This window comes from Pleurodeles waltl, chromosome 3_1 (assembly GCF_031143425.1).
Source record: "Pleurodeles waltl isolate 20211129_DDA chromosome 3_1, aPleWal1.hap1.20221129, whole genome shotgun sequence".
In the NCBI taxonomy this organism is placed as follows: Eukaryota; Metazoa; Chordata; class Amphibia; order Caudata; family Salamandridae; genus Pleurodeles; species Pleurodeles waltl.
Window position 1 is genome coordinate 510,872,768 of NC_090440.1, and position 17,217 is coordinate 510,889,984.

Below are 17,217 nucleotides of genomic sequence, written 5' to 3' on the forward strand. Positions count from 1 at the left end.
ACACATATATACATACACACACACACATACTTATATATATATATATATATGTATGTATATATATATATATATTAATTTAACCGTGAGTAAATATACATTTGTTAAACAGTCTTAACGTGTATGTGTATAATTTATTATTATGAAATAATAACAATACATATTCCTTAAAGAACTATGCATATCTAGAATATACACATAATCAGATTATAAATATATATATCAGCACAGGCATATGCAGTTCTTTGCTGTTTGAATATGGTGGTTATGAAGGAAAGAACCAACTCTTGAGTAGTCTTCTGAAGGCAAGATAGTTATACGTGGATCTTATGTTTGAGGGTAATGAATTCCATAGTGTATTTGCTTGAACTGAGAAGGATGTACCACCTGTTGTCTTTTTCTTGTATAGTGGTGTTCTAAGGCGGGGTGCCAATCTTGAGCGAAGCTTTCTTTGTTGGATGTATTTGGTTATTTTGTTTCTGATGAAAAGCGGTCCTGTTCTATGTATAGCTTTGTGGGTGATACAAAGCAGCTTGAAGGTGGATCTTCTGGCAAAGGGTAACCAGTGTAGTGCTCTCAAGGCAGGGGAGATGTGGGTTTGTGGCTTTACATGTAATAGTAGCCTGTCAGCTGAGTTCTGAATACATTGTAATTTTTTCATAATAGATAGAGATGATCCATGGTAGAGGCCACTGGCATAATCCAGTTTGGATAGTACAAGAGAGATAGTAGCCTGCACCTTGTGTGGAAATCCGAGGTGGGGGAAGATGTGTCGTGGAGTCTCCAAGGTGATGAAGCTTGATTGTGTTAATTTGTCCACTTGGGCATTCATTAGTAACTTGGAGTCCATGGTAATTCTAAGGTTTTTAACTTCCTTGGATACTTGAGGAGGTGGTCTGAGATCGTCAGGCCAGGCTCATATTGGGTAATAATTTCTCCAGTTGCCACATGTGAGTAATTTTTTCTTTTTTGGAAGCATTTAGTTTGAAATCGCCCCAAGTCATCCACTGATTAACGGCTCTCAGGCAACGGAAGATTTGTGAGTGTTCTATGTCATTGGGGCATTCCAATTTAAGTAGTATTTGTGTCATCTGTATAGTTGCAGCATGTGAGTTGAAAATCATTGATCTATTCTGGTAATGACCTCAGTAGATGTTGAAAAGCATAGGTGAGATGATTGATCCTTTGGGGGACCCCTGCTTTTTTGAGGTAGGGTTTAGACTAGAAAGGGGGAGATTAGATAATATTAGTTTTGTTTTGAAGGTAGGATTTAATCCAGCCGAGAGCAGCTCCTTCTATGCCGGCTTCATGGGGTCTTTGAATTAGGGTGTCATGGACAACAGTATCAAAGGCAGCCGAGAGGTCCAAGCGAAGTAGTGCAGCAACTCCATTGCGGTCAGCTGTGTTTTTAAGATCATCCCAGATTGCTATGACTGCCGATTCAGTGCATCTTTTTGGGTTGGAATCCAGTTTGGTAGTCTGAAAGTATGGAATTGTCTTCAGTGAATTGTGACATCTGTGTAAATCAGTTTGTCTAGGAAAGGTAAATTTGTGATTGGTCTGTAGTTGTTGGGGTCCTGCAGGTCTAGGTTTGTGTTCTTTAATAACAAACGTATGTATACCTTTTTCAGGTCTTCAGGAAAGGTTCCCGTAGTTAAAGAGCTATTGATGATTCTTCTTACAGGTGTGGCAGCAGAAGTAGATAAAAGAATGTTCTTGAAGACGTGTGGTGGACAAGGCTCAGAAGGGTGACCGAAAGGCCTGCTTGCTCTGACCAAATCCATAAATTCACCTTATGGTATTTGTTTGAAGGAATGGTGTTGGTGCTGATGGTTTTCTTCTGTTTAAATAGGAGTCCAGTGTGTCTGCCTTGGTTGTGTAATGAGTTGCCAGTTTGTGAAATCTTGAGTAGTGGGATGACTTCCTTCCATGCATTTAGGTTTTCAAAATTCATTGAGAATTTCATAAAATTCTTTGGTTGCAGATTTAACATTTAGAATTCTGTCTGAGTAGTACCTTTTTTTTAAAGCTTTTTTTGATTGATGATTTGTATATTCTGTTATGTTTCTATAGCTGAATGCTTGGGAAATGTTTATTTATGGGTTGATGACTTCTAAGTTCAATCATATCAAAAGCCTTGGTGCTGCATGGAAGGTCTATGGTTTTGTTTACCCCTTCTAACTTATTATGCCGGTTGCATTATTGATTTGGGTTCTGGTGCCCACATTGTCTGGTACAACGTGTGACATTTAAACGTCTGTAGTCCGAATATTCAGTGATGTGTTCTTTTGTATTCTAATTGCACATTATGATCATAATGCTAGGGTGTGATCTTAAATCGTTGACTGAAATTGCATTATGTTTTATTGTTGGCATTTCCGAAACTCATCATAGAAGATATGTTTAATTTTATAGTTCACTATCTTTATAGTTGGCAGATTGGCTGTTTTAACTCTTGTCTCAACCAAGTAAATAAATTCTTGGGGCACAAGTGCAGAGTTTTTATGATAGCCCCTGCAAAACATGTCTTAACCCATTTTTTATGATTTTTTTTCTATTTCTGATTGGTAGTGGTCGAACTGTTTCTCTGCCTCTTTAAGAATTTAACTTCCATCTAATTGACTGCTTGAACCCCCAGGGTTCCTCTGGCTCCATTCCCAACCTACTCAGGATCTATCTCACTGTTTACTCATCTCATCAAGTCCAGGATGAGCAATGATTGATTAAATTGAATATTGTAAAACTGAGCGTATGGTCCTGAAGGGAGATAACAACTTCTGGGTTCTTACTGTTTCCAAGTTATCTCTGTAAAGATCCTATGTTTTCATATAAACGAAGGACTGCGTACAAATAGATCACTGCTGTTGCACTCTCCTGTTTTTGCCATTTAAGTACTTTGGCACATCCTCCCTGGTTTGTCTGTCGATGAATGAGAAAATTATGTAGATGGTGTCAGTGGACAAAGCCTAGACTGTGGCAATGCCTTGATTTAAAATGATGCAAGCCTTTACTAGAGAAGCTTCAGATTATTCTGAATGTAGCAACCTAGATCACGTGTGCTCACAAGTTGTCTCTGTTCCTTAAATGATTACATTGGTTCCCTGTCCTTAAGGAAGGGCCAGTTCTGAGTCCTCTGTTTGTCCCATAATACAGTTCATGGTATGAGGCTTTTTCAAAGCCGAAATTACATATCTATCAGTCTTTTGACATCACCTGACTGAATTCACCCTTCTTATGCACGTTCATTATAGCCGTGGAGAGAGGCTTAGAGTGTGGGCTTTTTCAGTTCTACTCAACACATTGTGGAACAGTGTACCGGTGCCACTGCTTTCCGATGGCAATGTATTATCCTTTTTCAAAAAGTATTAAGTATGCCATTTTCCATGCTCTTGTTTACTTCATCTTTTGGCTTAGAAGTCTTTTGCAAATCATTGCCAAGAATCCATTTAGAGTTTGTGCACTCAACGAACGTACCATAAATAAGCCTCCCACATATAAATACAGAGAAAAGAGATTTTGCTTGCCTCTAATAATTTGTGAAGAGGGAAAATCCAAAATGTCTTTCTTCCGTTTAGTGTCTTTGAATGCTGTCAGTGCACACCAACAGCATTCGGAGTAAAAAAAAAAAAAAAGGATGCAGTTTAATTAAATAATTTGGGATGAGCATGTGTGTACTGCAATGCTGATGTCTTCATACAAGTATTTTGTATTAAATTTGACTGCCTATGGTGCAGCGAAAACATATCCGAGACTGGGAGCTGATTTATTGGTTAAATGAACGTAGTTTTTATTTTTACGGTGCACAACATCCATTTGGATAAATACTGAAAAGATCGGCAAAAAAAATATGGATAAATGCAAATTGAACAGGAGTCCTGAACAAAACCAGCATTAGATTTTTAGAATGTAGACAGTTTGGCTTATTTTGATTTGCTGACCAGTGCAGTTTATCTGGCAAAATATAATCAAAGCGTTCTCTTTTTAGTACCCTACATGAGTAACAAAAAAATGGCTCCAACATTGACATTTTTTATTTACTACGCAAAACGTGTTTTATGTTCATGAGGCACTTTCGAGTATGTTAGATTTCCTGGCCAATGGGCAACACACGCATACCCTCCCTGGTGCAGACCGCGACCATGGGCCGACACCAAGGATGGATTTTTATTTTAATTTTTAAACCCCTCAGGAGACACGGAAGAGCTTCTGTGTCTCCCCCACCCCACAGTCACCCCTCTGTGACGTCAGCGCGCTGCATGAAACGTTGAATAAAAACTCTATTTTTCCTTGCATTTCTGTCACACAAACTACAGGAATATGCAGGGATCCAAAAAATTCCTACCACTCAGTGTTTCCCCTCTTGTCCTGATAAAAACGCTATCCCACTTGTGCCTATGTCAGGAATGGCTCACCCCAGGGTCAACAGTAGCCCTCATGTAAGAACTACCATTGACCGTTGAGGGATCCATTCCTTTTTCAGGGCACTAAGCCCAGGCACACCAGTGACATAGCGCTTTTATCGAGGCAAGCTGGAGGAACTATGGGTGATAAGCAATTCGTGGATCCCTGATTACTCCTGTAGTTTACTTCACAGAAATGCAAGGAAAATAATTGTGTTTTTATTTAATGGTTTACCTTTGCAGGGCATTCTGTTGGCAACACTTTGGGGACTCCTCACAAGCGAAACCTCCCTGGACTCCCCTTGATGTCTACTTTTCAGAAATGTCTGGGTTTGATAGGTTTCCCTAAATGGTGCCCAATCCTAGGACTAATTAGTACTCTCACTGTAGTTATAATTTTTGCCACAATACATTTTGGGCCCTTCCTTGTCACAGGTACTTGGCCTACCCACTTAAGTGAGGTACCATTTTTATCAGTAGACTTAGAGGAACACAGAATAGAAGGACAAGTGTTATTGCCAATTGTCGTTCTCTACATGTGTGCCTTCCAAATGTAAGACCATGTGTAAGAAAAAAGTCATTTTTAGAAATGACCTGTAATTCACATGCTAGTATGGGTACCCCCGGATTCAGAGATGTGCAAATAACCACTGCTTCTAAACTCCATATCTTGTGCTCATTTTGGAAATACCTAGGTTTCCTTGATATTTATTTTTCACTCTTTATATTTTACCATATTAATTGCTGTATACCCGGTATACAATGAAAACGCATTGCAAGTTGCAACTTATTTATTGGCTCTGGGTACCTTGGGTTTTTGATTAACCTGCAAGCCCTATATGTCCCGGCAACCAGAAGGGTCTAGCAGACGTAACAGTAGATTGCTTTAAAAAATCTACCATAGTTAAAAAAATTACAGAAGAAAATGTAGACAGAAAAGGCTGTGTTTTTAGCTCAATTTTGATATTTTTTTTATTTCAACTGTTACTTTCTATACAAAAACCTTGAAGGGTCTACACAAATGACCCCTTGCAGAATTCAGAATTTTGTCTACTTTTTTAGAAATGTTTAGCTGTCTGGGATCCATCATTGGTTTCACACTCATTTCTGTCACTAACTGGAAGCTGGCTGAAAGCACAAAGAATAGAAAAAATGGGGTATGACCCAGTATAATGCCAAAACTTTGTTGAATATTTTGGTTTTCTGATTCAAGTGTGTCTATTCCTGAAAGCTGGGAAGATGGTGAGTTTATCACCGCAAACCCTTTGTTGATCCCATTTGCAGGGAGAAAAACAGATGCTTTCTTCTGCAGCACTTTTTTCCCATATTTCCCAAAAAAACAATTTTAGCTGTATTTTGACTAATTTCTCGGTCTCCTCCATTGGAACTCACAAACTCTGGGTACCTCCTTTAGAATCCCCAGGATGTTTGGGGGGAAAAGGACTCAGGTGGCATGAATAGCTTATGTGGACAGAAAGGTATGGGGACCTAAGTGCAAACTTCTCCAAATATCCAAAAAGGGCTCAGCACTTGGGTAGGAGGGCGTTCCGGCATTAAATAACTCAAATATGTTTTGACTTTTTTTTAAAAAGCAACTTTAGCATTAACAAATTTGCTAGGCACATTTTTTTTTGTATTCATTCACTCTTTCGCCTTTCACGCTTTCTAATTAGCCCATTCACTGCAGAATACGTGACCTGATTCAGTAGGGTAGTGTAGCAATATAAAAACACATTCAGATGTATGAGAACAAATGTAGGACCGCTACCAATGAAAACATTATTGCTGTGTTCATAGTAGCATCATGATATTAGCATTAAAAATGAAATAGGAAAATATCGAAATAATAAAAACTGCCAAAAAATGACTAAAGAATAAATCACATATTAGTAAGCAAAAAGCTTAAATAGTGTAAATGCCGAAAGCATCTTATCGCTGAAAGTTAGAGTTGAAGTTATCAGATCAGAACCTGTTTAGCAAGTGAGGCCAGATTAGACTGAGCTGTAGGTTGAAAGGGCAACAAATTCCAAAATGTGCAAGCTTAGTGGTAAAAGCTCCTAACGCCCTATCAGGCCTTGTTGATTCCCAGGGTAGTCCCCATTTTGGCTGAAACTGGACCCGAAGATTGTGATTGGCGGATACCAGTAAAACATCTTTCGGAAATGATCAGGGCCACGATTATACAGAACTTTGTGAACCAGGCATAGCGCCTTGAACTTTACTTGCTCAGTGACTTGAAGCCAATGAAGGCTGATGTTGGTTTGCAAGATTGAACTGAGTTTTGGGACTTTAATGAGCAGACCAGCTCCTGCCTTTTGAAGACTATGGAGTTTTTTCAATAATCGTAGTTGAATACTACCTTAAACCTTAACAAGCATTGCAATAGCCTAACCTTGAGATGACCAGTGCAATGATCACGGTTTTGTGGAGCTCTGAGAGGATAAAAGGGAAAATCTTTTGAGATTCTTAACAGAAAAAAACAAGACAATGTAACCTGGTTAATCTGATCTGAAAAGCATAGTTTAGCATGAGAGAGGACTCCTAAATGTTTAGCCTTTTACCCTAGAGACAGAAGTGGACCAAGGTTTTGAGGCCACCAGGAGAAATTCCAAAAGGATGTGTCATTGCCAAATAGGAGTACCTTGGTCTTATCTGAATTCAACTTAAGACAATCTTTCTTCATCCAACCTGCACTTTGGCTGCCATCATTATTAAACCGGTTAGTCACCTCTTCGACGTTGCTTGAGACATAATACAATCTGTGTGTCAGCGTAAGATATTGCAGAGAACCCACGAGAGCGAATCAGGTTGGCGAGGGGGTAACATAAATATTGCAAAAAGTGGAACTTAATGAAGATCATTGGGGTACACCATATGGAACAAACAATGTTCTGAAGTACATTCTCCTAAGGGGACAACTTGCTCTCTGTCAGACAGGAAGGAGCTAAGAAGTGTGATATGGAAAAGTAATAAAAATGAAGTCCTTACCAGGCAGGAGGGGTAGCTGGCTGAGAAGCAGGTTGAAATAGGGAGCCAACACCCAGAGCTGAAGGGTGCACATTGCTGGAAAAGGAATCAGGTTGAAATGTGGGTGCCATGTGCAATCAAACAAAGAAAGGGGGAGGAGCATAGGGTGAAAGACATTCTGGAAATAAAAGCAAAGGTAGTGAAATGTGTGATTTAAATACAAATAAATTGTAATTTTAAATGGGGAGGCTGAATTACATGATTGTAAGGGTTTGTTTTTCTGAGAGACTATTGTCAGTTTTTATTCCAGGGGACCTTTGTTGATAGTCGTAGGTATTGAGCTGCCTCGCCCATCTGCAGGATCCCACAGCACTTTTTGAAAAGATATATAGATAGCACTTTTCTCTCTGAAAAACTCATTTCTAAATTCAAAATAAAGTTTTTCGACAGACAATTGCAGGCTATACTGGCTAATTTTCACTTTGTTCACAAAGAGGCTTACCCTTTTCAAGAAGCTTTCAAGGTATTGCGAAGACGTCTTTAGCAGTTTGGCTTATGGCAACGATCTAAAGCTCAGACAATAGCCATTTTGCACCGTAATCAACACCCATCTATCTCTTGTAATATTTATTCACTCCTCCAGAGGATTGCTGATGCATACCCCCACTAGAGTGGTGATTGGCAGAGGGGTAAGGTAGATGGCTCTGTTTAGCACCATAAGCCTTGATGAGCTCCCCTGCCTTTCACTGACTTTGAAGGCTGATAGGGCTGTTTTTGTTGTTGCTGATAGTACTGCTGAGGCCATTGGGGGTTTTGAAGCTTTTGCTGAGAAAGCAGTGGTTGTAGGGTGTGAAACTATATACTTTTTCCCCCAATTTGGCCACCTTAAGTCTCAAAATCTGAGTGTGTTTGTTGCATTTCCTCATCATGAAGACCACACAATGATGATCCATAGAAATGTAGATTACAAACTTTCTCCTGAGTTTCTGACTTGAGCCTGTGAGGTGGAGCCAGGAAGAATACTACATGACAAAGTTTTCACAGTTCACAACCAGCTGTGATTAATATTCCTGGCGTGGATTATTTGTTTCACACTATCATGACCCATTGAATGACTTTGTTAAGGTATTCCTGTCTTCTTGATTGATCTCCTTACCATCTCCTTTCATGATAAGGAAAAGTAAGTAAAGGTGGCAGTGGCTGCAGTAACAGGATTGGGAGAGACACTGGTGAATCGTAATGCAGAGGAGAAACTGTATTCAAATTCAGGTGAAGTGGGACTTGATGGAGGATACTCCCTAAAGTACTCAAAGTGTGATGTATCCAAGACCTCTTCAGTTTACGTACCCACCCTCCCAAAAAATGCTCAAATTGACTTCCTATTGACATCCAGTTGCCTCAACATATATTTACTCAGATACTTCACTGTTTAAGGGCCTTTTGAAGGGGTTCCTGCTCTCAACAGACAGTGTTGCAGCCCTACCTGTCCTCTGAGTCACAGAGGTTGACTGGGAGCACAAGTGTTTCTCGCATGAGCGTTCTCTAGATCTTCCTCTCCGCAAGTCTTCTCAGACGATGAAACAAGCTTTGATAGAGGGAGCCCCATCTCCATGTTCCTCAGTCTCTTGAAGATTTTGTTGGTCTTATTGAAAGCAAAACAGCCTGATATTTGCCATATCTTTCATTCCTGCTGGGCATTTTCTTTTAACAGAAAGGACATTATTCATGCCAGTGTCACTGAACTTGTGTGTCTTTTTCCTGCCACAAGAATGGCACTTTGTCAAGAGATATGAGGTTGACTAGAAAAATGAAACATTTCCCTCTCAGAAAGCAAAATAAAATTTACACTTAGTCCCAAAAGAATGTCTAGTGCAGTGATCCAGGATCCTTTTACTAGGCGCAGGAAAATAAAACTGACCTAACTGTCACAGAAAGGGCATAATGGCATGATGATGGAGTGCTCTTCCTTAAAGTAGCAGTGGCGTCTGTAGGTTGCAGCCTATATAGCAACATTGCCTTTCTTTCCTCCCATTTTTCTTTATAGATGGTTTGTGAACAAGTTTTCTTGCTTTTCTTAAATAAAGACACATTTAGATTTTAAAATTGGCTTCTTTTAAAAAACAAAATAGTGACAATTGCCCCCATAGGTTGTCAAACCTGTTTTGTGTTTATAAATTGACTTTTCAACAAAAAAGTGCAATGTATATATTAAAACAAATTAAAGTGGCTTGACTCCGCATGTCGTTTGAACAGTTGAGTGCATTAGATTTTGATGAAGATTCTCTTGGAGAACTAGGGATTACAGGTACGTAACTATTCATTCATTATCACCATAAAATAACGCGATCCATCAGTAGTGCTGTTTTTGTGTTGCAACATTTTTCAACGAAAAATTTAAAAAACATATCTATATATGCCACTTAAGAATGACTCTGCGCACCTCTCATTCCTAACCATTAATAAAGCCAACAATTACACCTGCTTCACTTCTCTTATATTCATATATATCACTGACATTCACTAAGCCAGACTTACTACAGGCTACCCCTCAAAGAAAGAGAAATTCTAATATTTTTCAATTCTTTTGAAGATTCTCGTTATGATGTATTAGGATTACAAGTAACTTTCCCCTATATTAAGCAGCATTTAGGGCCAGATGTAGGAAAGGTTTAGCGACTCGCAAACGGCGAAAAACGCCGTTTGTGAGTCGCTAAACCCCATCTGGTATGTAGAAATGCATTTTGCGAGTCGGAAGCGACTCGCAAAATGCATTTCCGAGTCGCAAATAGGAAGGGGTGTTCCCTTCCTATTTGCGAGTCGCAGTGGTATGCAATTCCATTTGCGACCGCGAAAGCAGTCGCAAATGGACTCGCAGTTAGCATCCACTTGAAGTGGATGGTAGCCCACTCGCAAACGGGAAGGGGTCCCCCTGGGACCATTTCCCCTTTGTGACTGGACCTAATAATAATTTTTCAGAGCAGGCAGTGGTCCAATGGACCACTACCTGCCCTGAAAAATACCGAAACAAAAGGTTTCGGTTTATTTTTCAAAGTGCAGCTCGTTTTCCTTTAAGGAAAACGGGTTGCACTTTGAAAAAAAAAACTGCTTTATCTAAAAGCAGTCACGGACATGGAGGTCTGCTGTTCCCAGCAGGCCTCCATCCCCGTGAGTGCCCTGAGTTGCTATGGGGTCGCAAATTGCGACCCACCTCATTAATATTAATGAGGTGGGTCTTTGCGACCCCATAGCGACTCGCAGAAGGTGTCTGAGACACCTTTCTGCATCCCAAATTGCGACTTGCAATTTGCGAGTCGCAGGGACTCGCAAATTGCAAGTCGCAATTTGGGAGTTTCCTACATCTGGCCCTAAATTCAATGACGATAGATCATTTCAAAATGTAACAGGAGCCACTCTCATTGCGCAGCATGAAAGCCAATTCCCTTAATGTTCTTTTTCGATGTAAGGTGTTTAGAACTTTCTTTATTTTGATCTGATCAGTATGTCTAGTTCCAGATATGCTTTCAGCTTACTATTTTTAAATCTGTAATGTTTCCATGCAAACAGGTGTATACCCACATTCCAGGTGCTAAAAAGTTGATGATTGAGCTGCCGTTGGTGATAGGCACACTACAGTTTAATGGATTTGCCAGCAGGAACATGAGTGTCACCAGCCACTTCAGCGTGGATATGAGTTTGCTTGCGTTGGCATTACCAGAAATGCCTGAAGGTAAGGTTATTTTCACCAGAATTTTGTTAGAAAACATTATTGTAAGAAACAAAATCACCTGTACTTAGTCAACAGTTATTTCACCAGTCATACAAACAAGCAGTACATAGCCAATAGATTTGGCTTTAGTGTATTGAAAAGTGTTTTTGTATTGCACTGTGGGAGTGGGAGTGTAGGAGGTGTCAATCGGTCAACCATGAGAAAAGGGGATTAATATATGCTCTGTGGGTGGATCAGGGTGTAACATGTAGCCAAGAGATATTTTTGTGAGGGAGAAAGCAAAGGGTCTTCCTCTATGTCGGAACACTCTCTTTAGTAGATAAAGCAACTCACAACCCTGCCATGCACAGTTATCATGAATAATTGTACTGCAAATGTTACAGTAACATTATCACTGGTGATTTAAAAGATATCATGAGTGTTGTAATATCTGGGGTAACTAGCAGTGCATAGCGAGGGTGCGAGTGATAGTTCCCTTAGGGCACGAGTTATAGTTACTAGCAGAGACTGCCATTTACATGCCCCCAAACGCCTTTCACAGGCAGACATTAGTAAACTGGAAAGCTGTTCTGCCAACTGATACCACGGAGGCGCATCCCTATATTTAGCTTCCTTGCCCAGAGACACACGCCGCTCTCTGCGAGGCCACTGCAGAGGGTGCGACAAGAGGGGAGGCGGGGCAGGGAGGTTCGAGGGGGGGGGTCCTGAAATGAGACTTCAGTGGTAGATGCCTGGAGGGCAGCTGGCAGCGTGACAGCCTGACAGCTACTCCCAAAACTCATCGCCAACCAGTGCTGAGTACTCAATGGCGAGCAGCACCTAGACACAGGCACAGGGGTCCTTCCTGCACAACCTCTAGGGAGAGAACAGCTCGCAGACCCGAACACACCACTTCGATGCCCCTATCACCTGCACATTCATGGAATCTTTGTTTTGCAAAATAAGGGGCAGTATTGCGGCTCTGAGTGATAAGGATGCCTCAGATATTAGGGACTTCAAACAAGAAACCAGCAGCAGTGCCAGTGCCAGGGAAAAGGAACTAGACACCTACTGAGGCTAGATTCTCGAACTTATGGATCCAAACACCGAGCTACAGATACATCTCGAAGATTTGGAGAACCACTTGTGTTGCTCCAATATCCAAATCAGAGGTGTCCCCCTCCTGGCTGATTCAGGGGACCTGGAAGAATACTTTACCTGACTCTTTCGCCATATCCTCCTGGACCTGAAGGGGAAAGGTACTGCACCCACAGAGCGGGAACACGGCCTGCTGCCTCTAACATCACACAGGATATCCTCACCTGTGTCCATCACTACAGACAGAACGAAATGATCATGGCAGTGGCACACAACCACTTCCCAATCCTCTTTGAAGGAACCAAGATCTGGTTGTATCAAGAGTTGTCGCCACACACGCACCAGCGCCGCCACTTGCTCAAACCCACCACCACCTTTCTCTGTGACAAGGCATCAAGTACAAATGGGTCCATCAATTCTGCTTCATCTTTGTATGGGGCAAAGAAACAGGCTCAATCCGATCTTTGAGGCCTGAGAGGTCTGGGGCATTGCTGTCCCCTGTTGAAGGCGACCTGTTCTGTCCAGCCACTGGAGTTCATGACACGACTATACAGCAGAGGGTGTGGTCATAGGGCCCATCACTGGACCCCCAGAATCGACACCAGATGAGTCACCAGGCACGCTCCGCTCTCCTCCATCAACTTCAGGGCCAGGAGCCTCTCCCTCTGCAAGATGCCAAATGACTATGTTGACTCTGGGCTGGGTGCCCCACATCAGTAACTTTATGGTCTGATACCTAGACCCCGGGGTCTTACCACAACATACACCCAACAGTAGAAGTGCCGGGACACAGATGATTCACCTGTTTGACTTGCATAGGGCTGGTGGTGTGGCTTCACCCACCATGCTCACGAACTGGTGACCAGACCACAGGACACGACCCCCAATGCGACAGTATATATGACTGCAGTGGCAGGAGCAAGCTAGTTATTGGTTTTACCTCTAGTTAGACCTATTTCCCCTTGCCCCTAGACTCCCCGCCGCCCCGAAATTCCTGCAACTAGACCAGACTGGGGCACACTACGGCCTGGGACATCTTCCCACACCTTCCTCCAGGTCAATCCCTATACACCGCTGGTCATATACTTAAAATACTTAGCCTCAACATTCATGGACTTAATGCAACTATGAAGCGCCTTGCCCTCTTGACCCTGCTACATGCCTCTGAATGCAAAATTTGTCTTCTACAGGAGACACACCTTCTGAAGAAGGACAGGGAATGGGTGAAATCCTGTTGGCTTGATAGTCAGTACGTCTTTTAAATCCATAGCAAGAGAGCCAGGTGGCTATCCCGTTGGCTACTAAATTCCAAGGCACCCTCATTCGCACACAAGCAGCGATACCAGGGAGATTTCTCCTAGTACATATCTCCCTACCCTCCTAAACTTTCACACACTCTTCACCAAATGGCCTCCTCCCCAGACTCTGAGCTGGTAGTAGTAGGAAACTTCAATTTTGTGGCCCACACCGATCTAGACAGATCGACCCACAAACTTGGGCCTTCACGCAAGAGGGGCTGCACTGGCTAACCGAAGCAGGTTTAATCAACACCTGGTGACGCTCCCCCACTGACGGACTTTACTTTCTTCTCAGCTGCACATCAGACAAATACCCGTATTGATTACTTCCTGATCTCCCATCGAGTTATGACAGCCGATGCATAGGTGGATATCGGCATCTCAGCCCTTTCAAACCACTCTCCCATTACTTTCTCTTTCTAGGTCCCGGGACTGGCCACCCACAACGCCCCCTGGCGCCTTGAAACAAACTCCTCACATTCAGTGCTACAGTGAAAGAAGTTGGGGAGGCACTACAAAAACTCGTGGGCGATAATGACACCGTGGATACTCCTATCTCCCTACTTTGGAAGGCATTGAAAGCGTACCTTCGAGGCACGTTTATAGCTATTTTGTCACACCTCAATCCATTGAGGCCGAAGAAGCGCGCCTCCCTATACGACCGCATATGGGCCCTCAAAAGGTCCCATAAGATACTGAGAAATGGGCAGATCACTGGCTTACCTATCAGCCGTCAGGAATATAGAATAGTGCTCTGTGCTGACAACGTTATGCTGCTGCTCACCCTTCCCTCCACCTCTCTGCCAGCCCTCGTGGACGAGCTGGAACAGTTCAGCTGTGTGTCAGGCTTTAAGGTTAATATCCAGAAATCTTACATGCTAAGCCTCACAGTACCCCACCAAGACAGGCTGCAGTTGGAGCATCAGTTCCCCCTTTCCTAGAGCAAAACATTGGGTGCTCCATCTTGGTCCAAAAATTTGCCCCACTCCGGAAAAGATGGACATGTCCAACTACACTGACTTGCTAGCAGCTGTACTTTGAATTACAAACATTGACAAAGAGATGCTCTTTTGTGTGGTACAAATGTCCCTGCTTCCCGAAATACTCATGTCATGCACTCTCCCTACAACCTCCTCCACTCCTCCTTAGCAAGCTGCAACACATGATAGAGACTTGCATTTGGTGGGGCAAGAAACCCTGCATGGCCTGGAAACGTGTTTACTTTCTAGTAGCTTAGGGAGGATTGAGTATCCCACATCTCACCCACTAATATATAGCAGCCCTGTTAAGATAGATGGCGTAGTGGGCCCAACCGTTCACAGAGAAACACTGGTGCTTTATGGGCCAAAGTGTTGCTGGGATCCACGTATGAAAAGTGCTTTGGCTGCTTAACTGCCTCCCCCGCCCTCCTCTATCCCCAGAGTGCATATATCCCCTTTTCTGCGAGCCACAGTAGAGGCCTAGGATAGGGTCATGGTCTCGAAGGGCCTCTCAACACTCTTCACCCTGATCACTCCCCTGCTAAGCAATCCTGTATTTCCCCCTAGCTAACTCACATTCCGCTTACTAGGTCTGGCATGAGGCATAGTGTAAAAAGATAGGAGTCCTTTTTCAAGCACACTGACCTCATGGACTTCCAACAGATACAAGCTTCCTACAGGTTTCCCGCCAAGGAGATCTGGCGGTACGCAGCTGTCAAACAATACATCATTCAATCCCTCGGGCCTTCCTCACCCCACTCCCCCACCCACTTCTGCACGTAGCTAGAAAACCCCCAACCAAATTTGAACAGGGGATCATTACGAAGACTGGGGACAAAGGCCTGCTTTCAGATATACACAAGTTCGGAAAACAGCAGGTGGACACCACCAAATGACCCAGACAGAGAAGTTGGGAGGAGCAATTGGAACGCTCCTTTACTCCAGAGAATAGTCTGAGATTCTACTCCGGGCATTGATCTCACTCAGCGCAGCAGGTACTGAGGCCTTGCTCAAAGTAATGCCTTATCAGTACTACATCCCAGCAAAGGTGGCAAAATGGAGACCTATGAGTAGAGATACATGCTGGCACGACTGCCCCGACCTGGCTCTCTTTCACACCTCTTCTCGTGCTTTTCTAGGCGTTACTGGGACGTGGTCCTGAGAGATATCAATGAGATTTTTGGTGCTGATGTCCCGGCTTTTCACAGCCTCATCCTCCTGGATCTCCCAGATGTGCTGTCCTACTCGCTCTACTCTCACAATAGCAAAGCTATCACAAAGGCACTGTGTGCAGCCAAGCAAGCCATCACTTCTAAGTGGGCCATTGTCTCTCCACCTACTCACACGGACTGGCTGCATCACCTTTGAGATATAATAAGCATGGAAAAACTTACTGCATCAATCGAGAACAAACTGCTGCACCTTGATAAAATGTAGGGCCCATGCCTCTACTTTCTCTCATGAGACTTGAGAGAATTGTCCTGCCTGACTACCTGAGGGTCCTCAGGCTTACGCAGCGGCATCCTGATACCGCCCAATGGAATGGAGAAGGACCAGCCTGTTTCTGACGCTCTTTCCTGCCCACACAACTAACCCCTATGGCTGATGAAGCACTGTGTGTTCGTAGGTGACACCCCTTCTTCCCAGGCTCTTATCTTACTCCAGCCCTCCATCCTGCCCTCTCCAGTGTTGGGGAGTTGAACTGTTCTTCCTTGCCCCCCACTCTCTCTGCCCACCCTGTTATGCACCTCACCGACCCACGGACTTAAGTGAGTGTATATTGTACCTGTTTATATCAAATTAAAAGATTTACACCATAAGGAGAGTGTACTCTTCCATTCTTCAGTCTATGATTAATCAAAAAAGTATGTCAAAATATTGCCCCAAAATTAAAAGAATACTTGTTTCAAGAAACCCAAGAAGCATATTCTCTGATTAGAATGTGCAAAGGCTCCATGTCAGAACAATATGTCCTCCCTTTCTAAATGATGTCTCCAACCGCACTGGCAACCTTAAAAAGTTCCCACAAATACATCCGCACTTCTCTTATCATTCACTGGCCAGTTACAGTACGGCCACGACAGCTAGTATGGTCAGCAGGTATCCAGGTCCACATTCATGTTCTTGCTGATGCTCCTTTGATGCAGTGGTATCGTACTGTGTGCTGACTTTGCTACAGCAGCATTAACATTAACGGTTTCTGGGTACTGTCGCTGTAATATGGGCAGCTCCAATGTCATTGCCGCTGCACGGGGTTGCATCCACGAAGTTGCAGCTGCTGTGGACAGCAGTTCCCAGTGTGTTTCAAAGTTTACAGACACTGAGGGCAGTACCCATTGTCATGTCATTCCAGAAAAATGCCCTCTCCTGTTGTGCTGTCTCTGCAGTAAACTATGTCTCCCAGTGTGATCCAACTGGCAAGTTCTAGTGTGATGTTACCGCAGAGCATTATGAATGTGTGACACTGCATTGGCAGCACTTTTGCGAGCTATCTACAATGAAATCACTTTAGCTTTGCCTTTGTGTGATGTCGCAGGGGTTACTGTTTGAACCTACACCCTTAATTAGTAAATCATTTCCTGTTGTATGCTCATTTCTTGTTTGTGGGTTTAACCGTGTGCATTTTTTCATGTGGATAAATTATGTTGTAACGTGACACAGCCCTGACGGATCTTGGGGCAGTCTGTTGTGGCACATATGTATTTGGATTCACAGTTGATCCTAATGCACATGCTGTGTGTCCCATAACTGGCTTTTTGTGTGCTGTTATG

The 17,217-nt window shown here is 42.9% G+C and overlaps 1 protein-coding gene across 1 annotated transcript in view; it reads left to right on the plus strand.

Annotated features, from left to right (window-relative positions):
* The window catches only part of ARRDC4 (arrestin domain containing 4), a 185,193-nt gene that overhangs the window by 153,402 nt on the left and 14,574 nt on the right, over positions 1 to 17,217 (plus strand). The window contains exon 6 of the mRNA XM_069222765.1: positions 10,929 to 11,091. Coding sequence (XP_069078866.1) covers positions 10,929 to 11,091 — 163 coding nt within the window. The remainder of the gene's footprint in view (positions 1 to 10,928; positions 11,092 to 17,217) is intronic.